Source organism: Brachionichthys hirsutus, unplaced genomic scaffold (assembly GCF_040956055.1).
Source record: "Brachionichthys hirsutus isolate HB-005 unplaced genomic scaffold, CSIRO-AGI_Bhir_v1 contig_261, whole genome shotgun sequence".
NCBI lineage: Eukaryota > Metazoa > Chordata > Actinopteri > Lophiiformes > Brachionichthyidae > Brachionichthys > Brachionichthys hirsutus.
Window position 1 is genome coordinate 7,160 of NW_027180360.1, and position 17,841 is coordinate 25,000.

Sequence of the window (17,841 nt, forward strand, 5' to 3'; positions counted from 1 at the left end):
CCTGTTTCTTGTTTGATTGATCCGTCTCCAATTCCATGAATATTCCCAGTCTCGTTGCTCCTTCTCCAATCCCGTGAATATTCCCTGTCTGATTGATCCGTCTCCAATCCCGTGAATATTCCCAGTCTCATTGCTCCGTCTCCAATCCCATGAATATTCCCAGTCTCATTGCTCCGTCTCCAATCCCGTGAATATTCCCAGTCTGATTGATCCGTCTCCAATCCCGTGAATATTCCCAGTCCGATTGGTCCGTCTCCAATCCCGTGAATATTCCCAGTCTGATTGATCCGTCTCAAATACCATGAATATTCCAAGTCCGATTGCTCCGTCTCCAATCCCATGAATATTCCCAGTCTGATTGATCCGTCTCCAATCCCGTGAATATTCCCAGTCTGATTGATCCGTCTCCAATCCCGTGAATATTCCCAGTCTGATTGATCCGTCTCCAATCCCGTGAATATTCCCAGTCTGATTGATCCGTCTCCAATCCCGTGAATATTCCTAGTCTCATTGCTCCGTCTCCAATCCCATGAATATTCCCAGTCCGATTGCTCCGTCTCCAATCCCGTTAATATTCCCAGTCTGATTGCTCCGTCTCCAATCCCATGAATATTTCCAGTCCGATTGGTCCGTCTCCAATCCCATGAATATTCCCAGTCTCATTGCTCCGTCTCCAATCCGGTGAATATTCCAAGTCCGATTGCTCCTTCTCCAATTCCGTGAATATTCCCAGTCTCGTTGCTCCGTCTCCAATCTATAAAACTAAAATCGCATGTAAGTCTGCTGCGTTCAGTGACAGAAATGATACAGTTCCTGATAGTCAGACTGATAACAGCCATCCTGCGTTTTGGATGGAGGTCGCAGGTTCAAATCCGGCTGGGGGCCTTTCTTTGTGGAGTCTTTATTACCCTCGCCGAAGGGGAGGCAAGGGTATTGCAATTGGGTCTGTTTGTCTGTCTGTCTGGATCCAGATTCTAGAATGTTTTTAAAGGATTCTTTAACATTGCGAGATAGGGCACTTTTCTTAATTCCTTCAAAACGCATGGCGGTATGGATCTGAAAAAAAAATCACACATAAGTACTCCTTAAAGGTCTATGACCAGGACTAATTTCGGCCGAATCCGGATCACAATCCGGATCTGAGAGCTAATTTTCGTTCTAAAATCTGCATTTTTCAGGAGTCCATCCTGACCTCAATTCTGGAGCTAGAGACTTCAGATTTGGTGTGAACACTCATAGTTCATTCTAGTTTCATATATGTTACAGTTGTAGTTGTATCTTTTCCCGTTCCGGAGCAGCAAGCTAGAGCAGGTTTGGCCCCTCTGATCCGGAAGCCCTGTTTACTGTCTCACAAGATCCAATAGTCTATTGGAGGCGGGGTCTGCAGTCTCTGATTGGCTCATGTTCCAAATGAGAATTAGTTCTCAATTAACTTACCTGTTTCAATAGAAGTAAAATAAAATAACATCTTCTTGTACATGAAACAATCGTCTCTTCTGACTACGGGCGAGAGGCGGGGTACTCCCAGGATGTGTCACCAGCGCATTGCGGGGCCACACAGAATGGAAATCGAACCCAGTACCTGTTTGCTGTGAGGTGGCAGCGCTAATCACTGCGCCACCATTCTGCCCCGTAATTACTGTCATCTGAAAATGTGACAGGTTGATGGAGTTTTGGTTGCGACAACGCCACCCAGGGAATTTTACTCCTGGGAATTATCTAGGAGGAATTATCTCTCCTGAATTGTACTGGTGCGCGTATCCCTACTCCAGGGACACAGGTTCGATTCATTCCACAGGCAGAGAGCGGGTCCGGTTCACACAGTTTATTCTCACAGATTGACATACAGCTGTGTCTTCAAAATTGGTATCGGTTTAACAACAATTATTAACACTGATTAACATAAGGCACCATAACAGTCAGCACAAACAATATGAAACAGAGGAATTTCCACCTAAAGCAGCAGCCACGATCAGGGGAGGGCAGTGGCTGTGAACGGCCCACACGCCTCTTCAACCTTCCAGAAATAATAATCTCACTGCCAACAGGACAGCAGAGCAAACACATCCGCCGCTCGATTTCACCGGAGATCAGACGAGCAGGCCAGCCCGCGCCTCAGCTCTATCACCGATCAGCTGCTCTGACAACAAATCCCGCGCGCAGATGGTCATTCATTCGCGTCCGTCACGCCACGACAGCCCATGAGTAACCCGGAAGAGGTGTGGATGCGCGCGCAGCTACAGGAAGTATATGCCGGCCATTGAGGGGCGAACCTACACCACCGCATAGCGCCCCTCAGTGGCACGGAGGGAGACTACATATGGCCACATAAACAAAAATAAAAATACAAAATAAAATAAAGATAAAATAGAACTAAATAAATAAAAACTATTCTGAAAAAAGATCAGGACATAACAAAACTGGAACAGAAAGGATCAGATAGAAGACATATGAAAAAGCTTGCTTCTTTTTTTCTAGTGAAAACGTGATGCATTCAGTTGTAACCTGCAGAGAATTCGACAATACAAATGATTAAAGGCCACCTGGAAGATATACCGGTACAAGTTGTCCTTTACATTTCTCCTGGTGCCACAGATGTTTGACATCGGAGAACATCTGACTGTGCCAGACGAGTTCTCAGAGCGTGAGCGGCGCTCAGGTCTGGTGTGGAAGCAGCTGGTTGCTGGGGCGATGGCAGGCGCTGTGTCCCGAACAGGCACTGCACCATTGGACCGTCTAAAAGTCTTCCTGCAGGTGGGTCATTTCACAAAGTTCACGATTACACTTTTGTGAAGGGCTGTCTCAAAGCTTTTCTCATTTGTGCTCGGAGAGTTTTTGTCTGTCGAGACGGTGAAACAAACGGTTAGAGGAGCTGACGTTAAGAGTGTCTGAGCCGCCAGCGAGGATGACCGAGGCTGATTCACACCTCGGAACTGAGTGGTTGTTAGAGATTAAGTCTCTAACATTGTGATATTAATTTACAAACGCACCGAAATGAAACAGGCGGACATCAGGCTTCTATTTTCTCTCACGCTGCCCGGACCGGCTGGTCCGGCGCGCTTCCTCCAACCAACTGTTTCCGCTTCCCGGAACAAGTTTATTTATAACGTTCATGGCTCCACCTCTTGACTTAGTGACTTCACGATACCTTCAGAGCGCACAACATCGCTGCCCACCAGATGGGGCTGTTCTTTATCTAACGGTTGCATTTAAACAAATGAAAATAAGCAAATGACCCTATTGGTGGTCAAACTGAATGGTTCTGGGCTGTCACCAACTATAGAGCCTTTAAACTAAAGCTCGCACCTCAAGGCTGGAAAACTGCTTTTTGCCCAGGGCCATCACCGACCTGAACCTGATAAAGGACCTCACCTCGCACCCCCTTCCTGTTGAACTAGCTCAGTTTGGCAGCTTGTATCTGTACCCACTGTACTCAGATGATTGACTTGTTTTTGCATTCAGGTACATGGTCTTAAATCTCAAGGAATGAATCTCTGGTCTGGACTGAGGGGAATGATCAAGGAAGGAGGCGTGTTCTCACTCTGGAGGGGAAATGGGATCAATGTCCTCAAGCTTGCTCCTGAATCGGCCATTAAGTTTATGGCCTATGAACAGGTCGGTGCGCTCCAACCAATCAATGACAAGAAATAATTAGAACTCAATGTTGGCTCTTCTGCAGCAGCTCGCCGGTTATTTGCTTCTTCCATTTCTGGTGAAGACAGCTTCCAGTACTTCGCTTCGTCGTCTCAGCACATACGACACACACGAAACAAATAAAGGAAAGGAGGAAATGTAAATAGAAGAGGCACACATTACAAAAAAAAAGTTAATATTACAGTGAACACAAACAGTAACATAATCATAACAAGATCTCAAAAACCATCATATTTTTTTTTTTTAAATAAATATTCCTGACAAGAAAACAACAAATAATGGCCTGGTGACACCGCCCCTCACCCCCGTTTGAAAATGACAAATGTGATTCACAGGTTCTCATCTCTAGATTGCATGTATCTCGTATTCCTGTTCCCTGGAGCTGCCAGGGAACAGGACTAGAGGTCCACCCAGGAGAAGAGACATGGACGTAGTGAGGGAGGACATGAGAGTGGCTGGTGTTGGGGAGGACGATGCAAAGGACAGGACTAGAGGACGACCCAGGAGAAGAGACATGGACGTAGTGAGGGAGGACATGAGAGTGGCTGGTGTTGGGGAGGACGATGCAAAGGACAGGACTAGAGGACGACCCAGGAGAAGAGACATGGACGTAGTGAGGGAGGACATGAGTGTGGCTGGTGTTGGGGAGGACGATGCAAAGGACAGGGCTAGAGGACGACCCAGGAGAAGAGACATGGACGTAGTGAGGGAGGACATGAGAGTGGCTGGTGTTGGGGAGGACGATGCAAAGGACAGGACTAGAGGACGACCCAGGAGAAGAGACATGGACGTAGTGAGGGAGGACATGAGAGTGGCTGGTGTTGGGGAGGACGATGCAAAGGACAGGACTAGAGGACGACCCAGGAGAAGACACATGGACGTAGTGAGGGAGGACATGAGAGTGGCTGGTGTTGGGGAGGACGATGCAAAGGACAGGACTAGAGGACGACCCAGGAGAAGAGACATGGACGTAGTGAGGGAGGACATGAGAGTGGCTGGTGTTGGGGAGGACGATGCAAAGGACAGGACTAGAGGACGACCCAGGAGAAGAGACATGGACGTAGTGAGGGAGGACATGAGAGTGGCTGGTGTTGGGGAGGACGATGCAAAGGACAGGGCTAGAGGACGACCCAGGAGAAGAGACATGGACGTAGTGAGGGAGGACATGAGAGTGGCTGGTGTTGGGGAGGACGATGCAAAGGACAGGGTGAGGTGGAGAACGTTGATTTGCTGTGACAAGACGAAAGTACAGTAGTAGTAGTACTTAGTAGTAGTACTAGATCTGTGGCTCAGATTACTATTATTTCTCTTACTGTTTTATATGTTTTAACTATTCACAGTAGAATATTTTACATGATTATAATTCAAGATGGTGACTACTGGAAAATTGTACCAATCATAACCCTGCAGCGCTATAAAGACTCTGTTCTATTCCCCTCCAGATAATTCTGCAGGACCTCCTTCTAGCCCCAAATCGTCCCTGTCCCTGTCATCCAATCCTTCGTCCAGAGATTCGTCCCCCAGCCGGGATCTGTCCGTCAGCATCGGCTGCCTCCGGCCCCCGGTGGTCATCCACAGCTCTGGGAAGAGGTTTGGCTTCACGCTGCGAGCTATCAGAGTCTACATGGGGGACAGCGACGTCTACACTGTTCACCACATGGTCTGGGTAAGTGTCCCCCTGAAGCTGATGGACACTACCATGAAGGGACATTTCTGTATATTCAGCACGTTTACAGTTCGATGATCACACGAATAGAAACATTAAAACCATCTCGTCTGCAGGTTTTATTTGATAGTATTCACGTGTTTCAGCTTCTTGTACTTCTCTGACGATGCCTTTCTGGCATAATAGCGATTGATCCGGTCGTTGCTTGACTTGTTATTTTGATTGGCGGTTAATGATTTGTGTCTGCAGTGTGTTGAGGATGGCAGTCCAGCACATGAGGCAGGACTGAGGGCCGGTGACCTCATCACGCACGTCAACGGGGAGTCTGTCCAGGGACTCGTCCACACTGAGGTTGTGGAGCTCTTGCTCAAGGTACATTGATAAAGTGGATCTAAATAAAAACGTAAATGTGTTTCTGGCCTTCATTGATGTTTTCTATCTGCTCCGACAGAGCTGCAACAGAGTGACCCTGCAGACCACCGCGCTGGAGAACACGTCCATCAAGGTGGGTCCAGCCAGGAAGATCAGCTACAAGGCCAAGATGGCCCGACGCAGCAAGAAGAGCAGGCGGAGGGACGGCCAGGACAGGTACGTGATGTAACAGCCGCCGTGGAGGAGTCGCACCGCGGACGCTGTTCTCGACTCCTCTCGACTCCTCTCGACTCCTCTCGACTCCTCTCGACTCGCCCAGCCGGCGGCGCGGCATCTTGAAGAAGCTGTCCAAGCACACGCCCCCCCCCATGCAGAGCAGCCGCAGCTTCTCATCAGGGTTCCACCAGTCGTCCAGTGACAGCCTGTCCGGATCCCCGACCCAAAGCCTCTCGCCTGGGCCGTGCACGCCTTGTCGCTCCCCCGCTCCTGACCACTCTGGCGGTAGGTCACCGTCCCATGTTACCGACCCCCGTTCTCTTTGATGCAGCGTAACTGTTTTTCCTTCTGTCCCCTTTGGCCAGATTCCAGTTCTTCTCCTTGCTCCAGCTCCCCTAACTCGCCTGTACCACAGGCCCGTCCCAGTTCCCTTCATGTTTTGGGTCGTTACACTAAAGCTGGACGCTGCAAGTCCACCAGCAGCATCCCTCCTTCGCCACTGGCCTGCATCCCACCTCCTCAGCCCCTCTCTCCTCAATGTTCCCCATCCTGTCTCCCCAGTACCCCCAAATCCCTGCAGGGGTTCCATGGCAAGACGCTATCCCCTCCGACCGTTGCTCGCCACTCGGTGCGTCCCCGCAGTGCAGAAACGCCACGCTCGCCGCTCCTCAAGAGGGTCCAATCGGCAGAAAAACTGACGGGAGGAGAAAAGACGACAGTGGGGCTCCACGGCGACAGGAAGGCCTACGGCACCCGCCGCCACACCATGGAGGTGCCTCTGTCTGAAGGGGGGGTTCTGGGGGATGGAGAGGGGGACACACTGACCGGGTTTATCTGTGTTGGCGAGCACGGCCGCCAGGGTCTGTACAGAGGAGGGCAGAGAAGCCACCAGGACGCCGTCGGCGCGGGCAGCGAGCACCCCCGCTCCACTGCCCCCCCTCAACACCGCGGTGGCAACCACCTCTCACCACACCACAAAGAGGTGGTGGTGATGAGGAAGCTGGCGCTGTCTGAGCGAAGGGACTCCTTCAAGAAACAGGAGGCCGTGCAGGAGACGAGTTTTGATGACACGGAGGAGAGGGAGGCGGCACACGGCCCAACGGATGCGTCGAAGGCATCCCGGGTCAACGCCGGGTCGGCCCAATCCGAATGCAGCGTTGACCTGGAAGGGAGAGGATCACGGGGAATGGCACAGCAGAAAGCCCAGTCAAAGGACAAAGCAACGTTTTAGTCAGTCGGACTCGGGACCTGCTCGGACACGAAGGCCCAGAAATCTGTGACCGAATCCCAGATAATCACAAGCGGCTGCTGATCGATATTTCTCAGCAATACATACGAAATGACGGCCAGACGATGTTCGCTTTGGGGTCGCTTGTTTTCTCTCTGGACTGGCAAATCACTGTGGCAAAAAAAAAGTTTCAAATGATGAAACTTATTTATAACTTTATATCCTCACCTTGTTTCCTTGTTTCATTTGCTAAAAAACAAATCTTTGGATTCCTCCGGTTGTTCATTGTTGTGGAATCGCACAAAACAAATATCACACAAAGGCTCGCTGATGTCGGACGGTTTGTTTTGTACCTCAGTGACTTCCTAGAGAGGCGTAAGCAATGTCACGAATTACACAAATATGGGCAAATATCCTGCGCTGCCTGGGCTCGCTGGTCCTGAACATCAATACCTGGAATCACGGCTGTGGTAAAGCACAGTTCAGCCATGGGAACGAATTTAAATAGAGGTACTCTCGTACATAAGAAGTTTCATGCATGCATGCGCTCTAATTCTACTTGCTGTCTGTGTGCGTGCGTGTGTGTGTGCGTGTGTGTGCGTGCTGACACTCCTCTAGTGGTGGTTTGTATCATAACGTAACATGGATGTGTAGTAGAAGCCTCTTTACGTCTCGTAGCCGGGTTGAATCGAGCCTCCGTCCAGCTCCTTCCGTCGTCTGTCCTGAAGCGTGTCGTCGTGTTTTCAGGATGTCCTTCACACCGTCTGCATGGTGTCAGAAAAAAAAAAGAATATACGTGTGATGGATGAATGTTTACGTTCTATTGTAAATATGTTTGTGGATTTCTGTGGTTTTGTTAAATTATTGTGGGTAAAAACTGACGGTGAATTCAGCCAGAGGCCCTTAGATGAAGGAAAGGGTACGTTTTCATGTGGGACTCGTCGCGTTGCAGCAGCGATGACGATGCCGTTAATGTATGCTGTATAAACAATGGACCTTATAACAGCTGATGGAGGTCATTTGAAAGTGACCTATTAAGGGTAGGTGGACTCAGTGTGGCAGGATTTAATCTCATGTTATCAGTTGTGCATGTTTCACATCCCAGTGTGATGTTCCCACATTATTAAGGATCTCTTGGGAGGGGGTTGAAAGGATGTGGAATTCTTTAATTTGATCATTCATCACCCATTTGATCTAGCATTAATGTTTTGATCAGAGAGTTTTTGGACCCCCCCCCCAGATATGTATTCTTTAATTTACCTTTTTATATTGTAGTTTCAAGCATTTATGATTTTTTTCCTTTGCACCAACTACCAGAATTCTTCTATATGTATTTTATATGAATTTGGTACGATGCCAATGTTCGTAGTTCTCCAAAAGCCTGCGTTTGTGATTTTGTGATCACTCAGTCTCGGAACAGTGGCTAAAGCAGGGGTCTCGAGCTCAAATTACCTGGGGGGCCGCAGGAGGCAAAGTCTGGGCGAGGTCGGGCTTACTTTTCCAATTGTCTGAAAAAAGTGGCTTTGAGAACATTTTTAAATATTACCCTCTTTTCATCATTTTTAACAATCGAAAACTCAAGACATTCTTGAGTTCATCATTGAATCCTTTTTTTTAAATTCATATAAACCTGGCAGGCTGCATTAACCTTAAACTTTCATATCGTCCTGCGGGCCGCGAGTCTGAGATCCCTGGGCTCGGGACTGCATGTTCACACAAAGTTTGTTTCATGTACTCTGGAATAAAACTTGTATTCAGTGATAAAAGTTATCTCTGAATACATGATGCAATATACGTCTGTGTTCTTAGGATTTTAATTTATTGTGTACCCCTACTAGATAAATTCATGATGTGCTATCATGTCATCATTTCTGGACGCCGCATGAAGCATCACTTTGATTTCTCACTGTTGGTCGATGGTTATTGGGTTTGTATCTATCTCTAGTCAGCCTCATATTCTTAAACAGGCCTTTGTGAAATTCCTACTATGCGAGTACAAGATGCAGACTGGCTTGACATTATTTTTTAATTGTCTTTACAGTGCTTGAAATAAATGAATTGCAAAGGAACCGAGAAGTCTGGGACTAAAATATTCATTCGTTTTCCATTTGTCCCTCAATCACTTCTGTTTTCCGTTTTGCAGCGTTCCTATGTGACCCTTCTTTGGAGTAGTGGTCGTCTCTGCACTGCGCTGGGTACTTTAGTTCCTTCAGAACTGGTCGGTGAATTCGGTGAGTGAGATTGTTTGTTGCCAACCAATCTGCGATAAACTGGCAATTTGTCCAGATCGTTCTCGGCCTCCCACCCAACGTCGGCTGGGAAGGTTTCAGCCGACCACGACCTTTAACACGAGCCGTTAAGAAAGTTCTCAAAGATTTAAAAAGGCACCACTCATTGTTGGCTCAATGAAAATAAATCGTATTTATGTATGAAGCAGAGTTTGTAATAATGGTTAGTCATTTTTAACTGATTTGTGAGTAGGTGCTGGTCTGAAAACAATATTTAGGAGTAAAAAGCATACCTTTATCCACCTAACTCCAAGTGATCACTTCCTGAGCATGCGACTGTTGGACGTACGACTTGCATACGACTGTTGGACGTACGACTTGCATGCAACTTGGACGTACGACTTGCAAGCGACTGTTGGACGTACGACTTGCATGCAACTGTTGGACGTACGACTTGCATGCGACTGTTGGACGTACGACTTGCATGCAACTGTTGGATGTACGACTTGCATGCGACTGTTGGACGTACGACTTGCATACGACTGTTGGACGTACGACTTGCATGCGACTTGGACGTACGACTTGCAAGCGACTGTTGGACGTACGACTTGCATGCAACTGTTGGACGTACGACTTGCATGCGACTGTTGGACGTACGACTTGCATGCGACTGTTGGACGTACGACTTGCATGCGACTGTTGGACGTACGACTTGCATACGACTGTTGGACGTACGACTTGCATACGACTGTTGGACGTACGACTTGCATGCGACTGTTGGACGTACGACTTGCATGCGACTGTTGGACGTACGACTTGCATGCGACTGTTGGACATACGACTTGCATACGACTGTTGGACGTACGACTTGCATACGACTGTTGGACGTACGACTTGCATACGACTGTTGGACGTACGACTTGCATACGACTGTTGGACGTATGACTTGCATGCGACTGATGTTTTGTCGGTTTTGCACTACGCAGCAAATGATACTCAAATGAAATGTTGAAGCAGGTGCTCTGTAGGTTAGCTAAACTTTGAAGACCAAAAGGTATCCACTATATTCTCGCCTTGTGTGTGATTTACATTTAAATATGCTGATGCTAATACCTGCACTTTCTTTTCCCTGATTCTCCTTTCATCATCACGTTTCAGCCTGATGTTTGATTATTTTAATGGCTATTCTATTTCACTGGTGTTCAGTAGTTCAATGTTCAAGACCCAACAAACGACAATCCATTTGAGAATTGGCTGGAAAGAATCGCACAAAACTCACACGAGATCAGTTTGTTTTTTCTTAGACTTGTAGTGAAACATGTTTCTTTGGGTTAATCTGCTGCTCTAAATGCAGAGTGAATAATGATCAACCTGCTTCCTGCTTCCTTCTCATGCTGAGTGGGGCAGTCAGAGGAAGCTACTCTCCACCAGAGGGAGCCATTGGAGGCCTCTTGGTTGAGGCGGGCTGACCTCTACGCACGAATCAAATGGTCCTCTTCTCTCCACTCGCGTTTTGAGTCCAGACACTTCTTCCTTTCTGTCTCGTGTGCGGCTTGCTTAAGTTCAGAGTTCAGAGTTCACTCACTCACCTGTACGGTTCGTTCTGGAGGCCGATGCAATGATTTTAAGATAATAAAAGCCGTATGAAATGAAGTTCACTCCTGGGTGGTTTTTGGTTTTGTTATGCCTTTATGAGAGGACGGTCACTCATCGCGAGTCGTCCACGCTGGGCCATTTTCACTATCACTAAGATCATTCTATTTTGAGGATATTGCTAAAAAAGCTTGATGTGGAATGTTGGAGAGACTTTTCTTTGTCCCACAGAAGGACGCGTTCGCCGGTAACGGTGCATGAATGTTTAACCGTTATGTTTGTAGTGCAGGAAAACAACGAGGGGTTGATATTATTTTAATGTTTAATGTGTTCCAGGAAGAAGGGATCTCATCTCTACTGTCATAGAGTTCATTAAACAGTCTCTAATTTGTGCTGTCTTTTTATAGGAAGTCTTTATTTGGTTGGAAGTAGTTGGAAGTAAAACTGTGTTGAGGCCTGTACACGAGAGGAATCGATATTTTCTGTGTAATTCTGCTAACCCGAAGGCTGGTGTTTAATTTTGAGGGATGCTTAGATTGATCATGTGATCAGGTTTAGTTCCTCATCTTGTGTACTTATACAGCCTCCCAATGAGGGCCTACACACAACCACGTAACCGTGGGCGGTTTCGATAATATTCCGACAAACGCATCATCCAGAGGGTGGGAAGAGACCAATACGCTTAGATCCAGACCCTGGTCGAGGGGCGTGGCCATCTTTTTGAAAATGTGTTCTGTAACATACAAGAGTATTTCTCAACATGTTCTCTCATTTTTCAGGAGAAAATGTATCAATCTTGATTAAAGATAGAGAAAACGTGCATGTGATGTGCTACAGACCCAGATCGAGCAAACTTAATCATACAGCTAATCAATAATCAATGACGGTTATTCCTTTTACGGCTCATTCGAGCTTTAAATCATTTCTAATTCACCGTTTTTGTTTGATCATTTCCTTTGAAGGTTGCTCATCGCCTTCAAAATAAAGCACTAGTTTTACTCTAGTGGTGTAAAACTGTGTTTTGGGAGATGAGATGACGTCATCTTCAGATGACGCGATTTGATTGATTATTGACTACATCATTTCCAACTTAATTCACTTCGGATCTATAAATGTATCACTGATTTATGCGGAGAAATAAAGTAGAAAATCCCTTCGCGTGGACGTCCTCTCCTTACACGTGACGTCACCCTGATCGTATGACGCGTGAGCCAAGCGCAACATTTTGGGAACTCCCTCGCACGAAGGATCGGTGCCGGATTTACAGTTCCGCGGGACGTCACGTGGTCTGGCCGACATGAAGGCGCCCACGCTGCTGATTCTCGTCATTTGGTTTAACGTCCAGCCCTCGTCATGCCCCCATCCTGCGGGGAGGGGGCGCTCCTCTGTGGACTCGGCCCTCCACTGCGGGGTAAGAGCGACGGTCCGTCTCAGCGAAGGGAGATCCGGTTTGGAATGCCGTCTTCTGGCGGAGGGCTTTCTAAATCCCTCCGCCAGGATCACTGAGGTCTTGTGAACACGTCGCTGTTAGACTCCGCCCCCTCGGCTCTGCTAAAACTACTTTCTAATGATCACACACACAGTTCCTTCAGGAGCGTTTACTCAGCACTATCCAGTCTCGCGATGCATTGCGATGGCGCCCTCTACCGTCGGGATGTTACAGCAGCCGGGCTTTTAAAGCATTGTGAAGTTAGAGCAGTTTTCGTCGCAGGCAGTGACTTTCGAAAAGCTAAAATTCCAGCTACAGACGCGTAAACAGGGGTTTCAAAGATCGTGACTTTGGCTGGAGTTTTTCAAAAACCATCGTTTTTATTCGCAGCAGTTTTTCAGTCATCAATGTAACTATTATTGGCCATTATTGATTATTCTACCCCCACAGAGACATTGTTACAGGACCTGACGTCATGCTGTGATGTTCTGTGTTCTGCCAATCACATGCTCTGTCTGCGCGCATGCGCATTGTTGTACGGAAGCTGCAGCGCGGCCCAAACAGCGGACCTGATAAAGAAGCCTGTTAAGTGTTCCTGTGTCCATCATCCTTTTATCTGTCAGCACCGACACCAACATGGTGTCAGGAGTGGGATCTATCAGTGGTCCACCATAGTTTGTGTTGCTATACGGACGGCTGGCGATATTCATATCCGAAGCAGACGGATTGCCCAACGCCGTGACCACAGTAGCAATGGCGGCCAAAATACCTCCGCCGTCTCCGATGAGCTTTGCGGGTGACTGGAGCGCCAATTGGGATGTTTTTCATGCCGAATTTGAGGATTATATTCTTGTGACCGGAATAGCGGAGAAAGATGAGAGGATACAGGCTGCAACGCTCCGTAGCGTTCTGGGCAGTGAATGCAGGCATGTGTACCGGCACAACCTCAACCTCTCGCCGGAGCAGAGGGAGGATCCCGCAGCAACACTGGACGCCCTGGAGAGGTACTTCAAGCCGGCAAGAAACATCATCTACAAAAGATACTTGTTTGGATGTTACAAACAAGAGGAGAGCGAGTCAATAGATGCCTTTGTGACCAGGCTGAGGGAGAAAGCATCAACGTCCCAGTCTGGAGCCGTAGCCCTCATGTCCATAAGCTGGATGCTGCACTCAACAGCACACTGCGGACTGTCTCCGGATGCCTACGTGCCACTCCAACCAACCAGCTGCCGGTCCTTGCTGGAATCATCCCAGCAGAGATCAGGCGAGACGCAGCCAAACTAGCTATCGCTCGGAAGGCACATCTGAGCGAATCCCACCTTCTCCACAAGGTTGTCATGGAGACACCACATCACACCCGCCTCAAGTCCCGTCGCCCTTTTGCCACACAGGCCCAAGAACTGCTTCACACGACACCAGCTGACATACCGAAGGAATCCTGGGTGAAGGCCAGATGGAGGGACCAGTGGAAGGTGGCAGCACCATCCAGGCTCCACCGCTACATTGAGGATCCAACAGATGTTCCTGGCCAGGACCTGCCCCACAAGGAGTGGAATACCCTCAACCGGCTGCGGACAGGAGTTGGACGCTTTGCTGCAACAATGCAGAAGTGGGGATCCATCACAGTCTGTGGACCACGTGCTGACCAGCTGCCCCACATACCGCCCACCAAATGGTGATCAGGGCTTAATTGACTTGGACAGAGCTGAAGATCTAAGGGCAGACGACGGGGGCGACGGTGGCGCATTGGTTGAGAGGGTCGATCCCCGGCTCGATCCCCGGCTCAGGCACATGTGTACACTGTCGTTGTGTCCTTAGGCAAGACGCTTCACCCGCATTGCCCGGGCGCATGCGCACGCTGCGACCAGCAGCAGAGTGTAACTGCTGTAAGCCAAATCTACCTAAGTCACCTTACAGAAGAAGACACTCAATGCTCACGGAACCTGATCACGCTGCTTCCAAACAACCAGCCAAACAGTTCAAAGCAAGACAGAATGATTCAAACAGAGCAGCAGAACACAACTGCAGGTATTGTGGCAACGCCCACATGAGAGGCAGGGACTACTGTCCTGCTTTTGGGAAGAAATGCAAAATGTGTGGGACTAATAACCATTTTGCAAAAGTCTGCATGAAAAGCAAAGGGGGCAGCACCACAGGTAAAGTGCTCTGCATGGATGGGGAGTCGGGGGAGAGCAGCGATGAGTCGAATCTGAACATGATTGAGTCAGTGCAGTGGGGCAGACAAAAGGAAAGAAGTGGTTTGTCACATTAAAGCTTAACAACAAATCACAGAGGTGCCAGTTAGACTCTGGAGCCACCTGTAACATAATGACGCTCAAAGATCAGAAGAGGCTCGCACCCAAGGCAAATGCCAGCCTCAGACTGTACTCGGGAGAGATTATTGAATCGCTTGGAATATTTGATACAGAATGCACGGTTCGAGGAGAGAAGCACAAGCTCACATTTGAAGTTGTTATGAAAGGGCAGCTGCCTCTCTTGTCCGGTGACACCTGTGAACGTCTGGGCTTCATACCTGTTATGATACCAGATGATGCGCTTAGTATGGACGCTGTGCTGCCACCGCAGCATTTGACAAAAGACTGTGTGATTAGGAAGTACAGCGATGTACTTCATTCACCAGTGGAGGCAGTGCCTGGGGAAGTACATTTTGACCTAGATCCTGACATAAAGCCGGTGCAATGTGCGCCCCGCAATGTCCCCATTGCTCTGAAATCCGCAGTTAAGGCCCAGCTTGACAAGTATGAGGCTGAGGGGCACATGGCACCCATTTCAGGTCCAACAGACTGGATCAGTAACATGGTCATAGTGAGCAAACCTAACAAACTGAGAATATGTCTTGATCCTAAATTCCTGAACAAAGCCCTGCGGCGTTCTCACTACACAATGCCGACTCTAGAGGGTGTGCTATACAAGCTGCCTAAAGCAAGGGTTTTCACATTGGTTGATGCCAGAGATGCCTTTTTGCAATGCAAATTAGATACAGAAAGCAGCTTCATGACTACTTTTTGGACCCCATGGGGAAGGAAGCGCTGGCTGAAACTGCCCTTTGGTGTGTCTGTTGCACCTGAGGTGTATCAAAGAAACCAGCACGAGCTACTGGCGGGTCGAGCCGGCATCGAGCCCATTGCGGATGACATTCTGGTGGTGGGCTGCGGTGAAACGGATGGGGAAGCAGAGGCTGACCATGACGCCAAACTTCTTGCGCTGCTAAATCGTTGCAGGGAAGTTAAGCTGAGGCTAGGGCTAAAAAAGCTACAATTCAAAATGTCTGAAGTTCAATTCCATGGCCATGTTCTCTCAGCTACAGAGCTCAAACCTGATCCAGAAAAGGTGAGGGCAATAGTCGACATGCCCAATCCTACAGATGCAAAAGGAGTGCAGCGACCCGTGGGGTTTGCAAATGATCTGTCCAAAGTCATGCCCCACCTTTCCAGTGTCTGAGCCGCTGCGACTGTCGTTAGACAAAGACACTCCCTGGCATTGGCTGCCCAAACATGATGCGGCAATTCGAGAGCTTAAGTCGCTGGCCACAACTATGCCAGTGCTTCGTTACGATGACGTTAGTAAGCCTGTAACTATCCGGAGCGATGCTAGTCAGAGCAGGCTTGGCTGTTGTCTCATGCAGGAGGGACAGCCGATTGCATTTGCTTCACGCGCGCTTACGACTACTGAACAAAATTATGCACAGATTGAAAACGAATGCCTCAGCATTGTCTTTGCATAGATTCCACTATTATTTGTACGGCCGCAGTGCTATTACAGCAGAAACTGACCACAAGCCCCTGATTTCAATATTCAGCAAACCTCTCCTCAGCGCTCCAAAAGGACTTCAGGGTATGCTAATGACTCTCCAAAATTACAGTCTCTGTGTCGTATACAAACCTGGTCAAGAAATGTTCATTAGTGACACCCTCAGCAGGCAAAGGAACCTTTTACCAGCAGCAGGCGATCTGCTTTCTGGAGGGGTTCCAGGAGGACCTGCAGCATGTGAACCAAGCAGATTATCTCAACGTAACGGGCCAGCGCCTGGAGCAAATAAAGCAGGCCACGGAAAGAGACGAGGGTTTGCAGAGACTGAGATCCATCGTAATGGTAGGCTGGCCGGATCTCAAAGAGCAGGTGATCATTATCAGGGGATACTGGCCCTATCGGGATGAAGTCAGCGTTCAAAACGGGATTGTGTTCCGGGGTCAGAGAGTCATTGTTCCCAAAGCACTGTGCCCAGAGATGCTAGCACGTATACACTCTAGTCATATAGGGGGAGAGGCGTGTTATCGGCAGGCTTGTGAAACGCTCTACTGGCCCAACATGCATGCAGAAATCAAGGACTTTGTCAGCACATGCACAACATGCAATGAGTGTGCACACAGCCAACGAAAAGAGACAATGCTGCCCCATCCGCTCCCTACAAGGCCATGGCAGATAGTGAGCATGGACCGCTTCAGTCATGGGCGCATGGATTATCTACTCATTGTCGATCACTATTCTGACTTCTGGGAGATTGAGCTCCTCCCTGATCTGTCTGCAGGGACAGTAATTAAACGCTGCAAAGCTCAGTTTGCGAGGCATGGACAGCCAGACAGGGTCATCACAGACAATGGCCCCCAGTTTACCTCGGCATTTGCCCGTTTTGCCTCAGAGTGGGAGTTTGAGCACGTGACGTCTTCTCCACGGCACCCCAAAGCAATTGGAAAGGCAGAATCAGCCGTCAAGATTGCAAAGAACCTGCTTCGCAAGACTGCTCGGGATGGAAATGATACCTGGAAGGCAGTGTTGCACTGGCGTAATACTCCAACAGAGAATATGGATAGCAGCCCAGCACAGCGCCTGATGTCTCGTCGCCTTAAAACGTCCATTCCTGTGACTGGCAAACTCCTTGAGCCGGCAGTGGTGACAGGGGTTACGGAGAAGTTACAGCACAGAAGGCAGCTCTCCAAATCCTGCTATGACCGGTCAGCGCGTGTCTCGCCCGAGCTAGAGGTGGGAGAGACTGTCTGATGAAGCCTCTTCCGGGTGACGCCTCACGTATCTGGAGAGCTGGAACATGTCTCAGCAAAGTCGCCCCCAGGTCTTACCTCGTGGACATTGATGGTTCTGTTTATCGACGCAACAGGGTGGACCTTAGAGTTGCAGAGTTGGGGGCTGTTCCGCGGTATGGGGACTGCGAGTTTGTACCTGCTGTTAGTCCCGAGAAGGGTGAGATGGTTGGCTCACCTACTGTGACCGGGTCAAGCCCGGATAGACCCTCAACGGGGCCCCCAGCTGCTTCCACACCCGCCGCCTGCTCTGGCACACGTTTGGGGGAGGGTCTGAGGCGCACCAGGGCAGGACGCCTTTCAAAGCCACCGAAAAGACTGAACTGGTGATCTCTCTGAACTTAAGGGCCACATTGTGTTCATTGTTTGTTAGGCCGATAGTATTATGTTCATGTTCA

The 17,841-nt window shown here is 48.8% G+C and overlaps 2 protein-coding genes across 2 annotated transcripts in view; both read left to right on the forward strand.

Annotated features, from left to right (window-relative positions):
• Positions 1 to 3,513: 3,513 nt before the first annotated feature.
• On the forward strand, positions 3,514 to 7,139 carry LOC137914046 (microtubule-associated serine/threonine-protein kinase 3-like). Its single transcript, XM_068757666.1, has 6 exons — positions 3,514 to 3,619; positions 5,097 to 5,320; positions 5,570 to 5,692; positions 5,772 to 5,908; positions 6,012 to 6,193; positions 6,274 to 7,139. The coding sequence occupies exons 1-6, from the start codon at positions 3,514 to 3,516 to the stop codon at positions 7,137 to 7,139; spliced, it is 1,638 nt and encodes a 545-aa protein (XP_068613767.1).
• A 5,115-nt stretch (positions 7,140 to 12,254) lies between these two features.
• The window catches only part of LOC137914024 (gamma-interferon-inducible lysosomal thiol reductase-like), a 10,164-nt gene continuing 4,577 nt past the window's right edge, over positions 12,255 to 17,841 (forward strand). Inside the window, exon 1 of the mRNA XM_068757642.1 lies at positions 12,255 to 12,368. Within this exon, the coding sequence (XP_068613743.1) occupies positions 12,255 to 12,368 (114 nt within the window). The remainder of the gene's footprint in view (positions 12,369 to 17,841) is intronic.

What these genes read in the sequence shown, in the direction of transcription:
- LOC137914046 (XM_068757666.1), top strand. Translation starts at nt 3,514, where the DNA reads ATGATCAAGGAAGGAGGCGTGTTCTCACTCTGGAGGGGAAATGGGATC. An exon ending in CTGTTCACCACATGGTCTGG is followed by an intron (nt 5,321 to 5,569) that starts GTAAGTGTCCCC and finishes TTGTGTCTGCAG; the next exon opens with TGTGTTGAGGATGGCAGTCC. An exon ending in CGGAGGGACGGCCAGGACAG is followed by an intron (nt 5,909 to 6,011) that starts GTACGTGATGTA and finishes CGACTCGCCCAG; the next exon opens with CCGGCGGCGCGGCATCTTGA.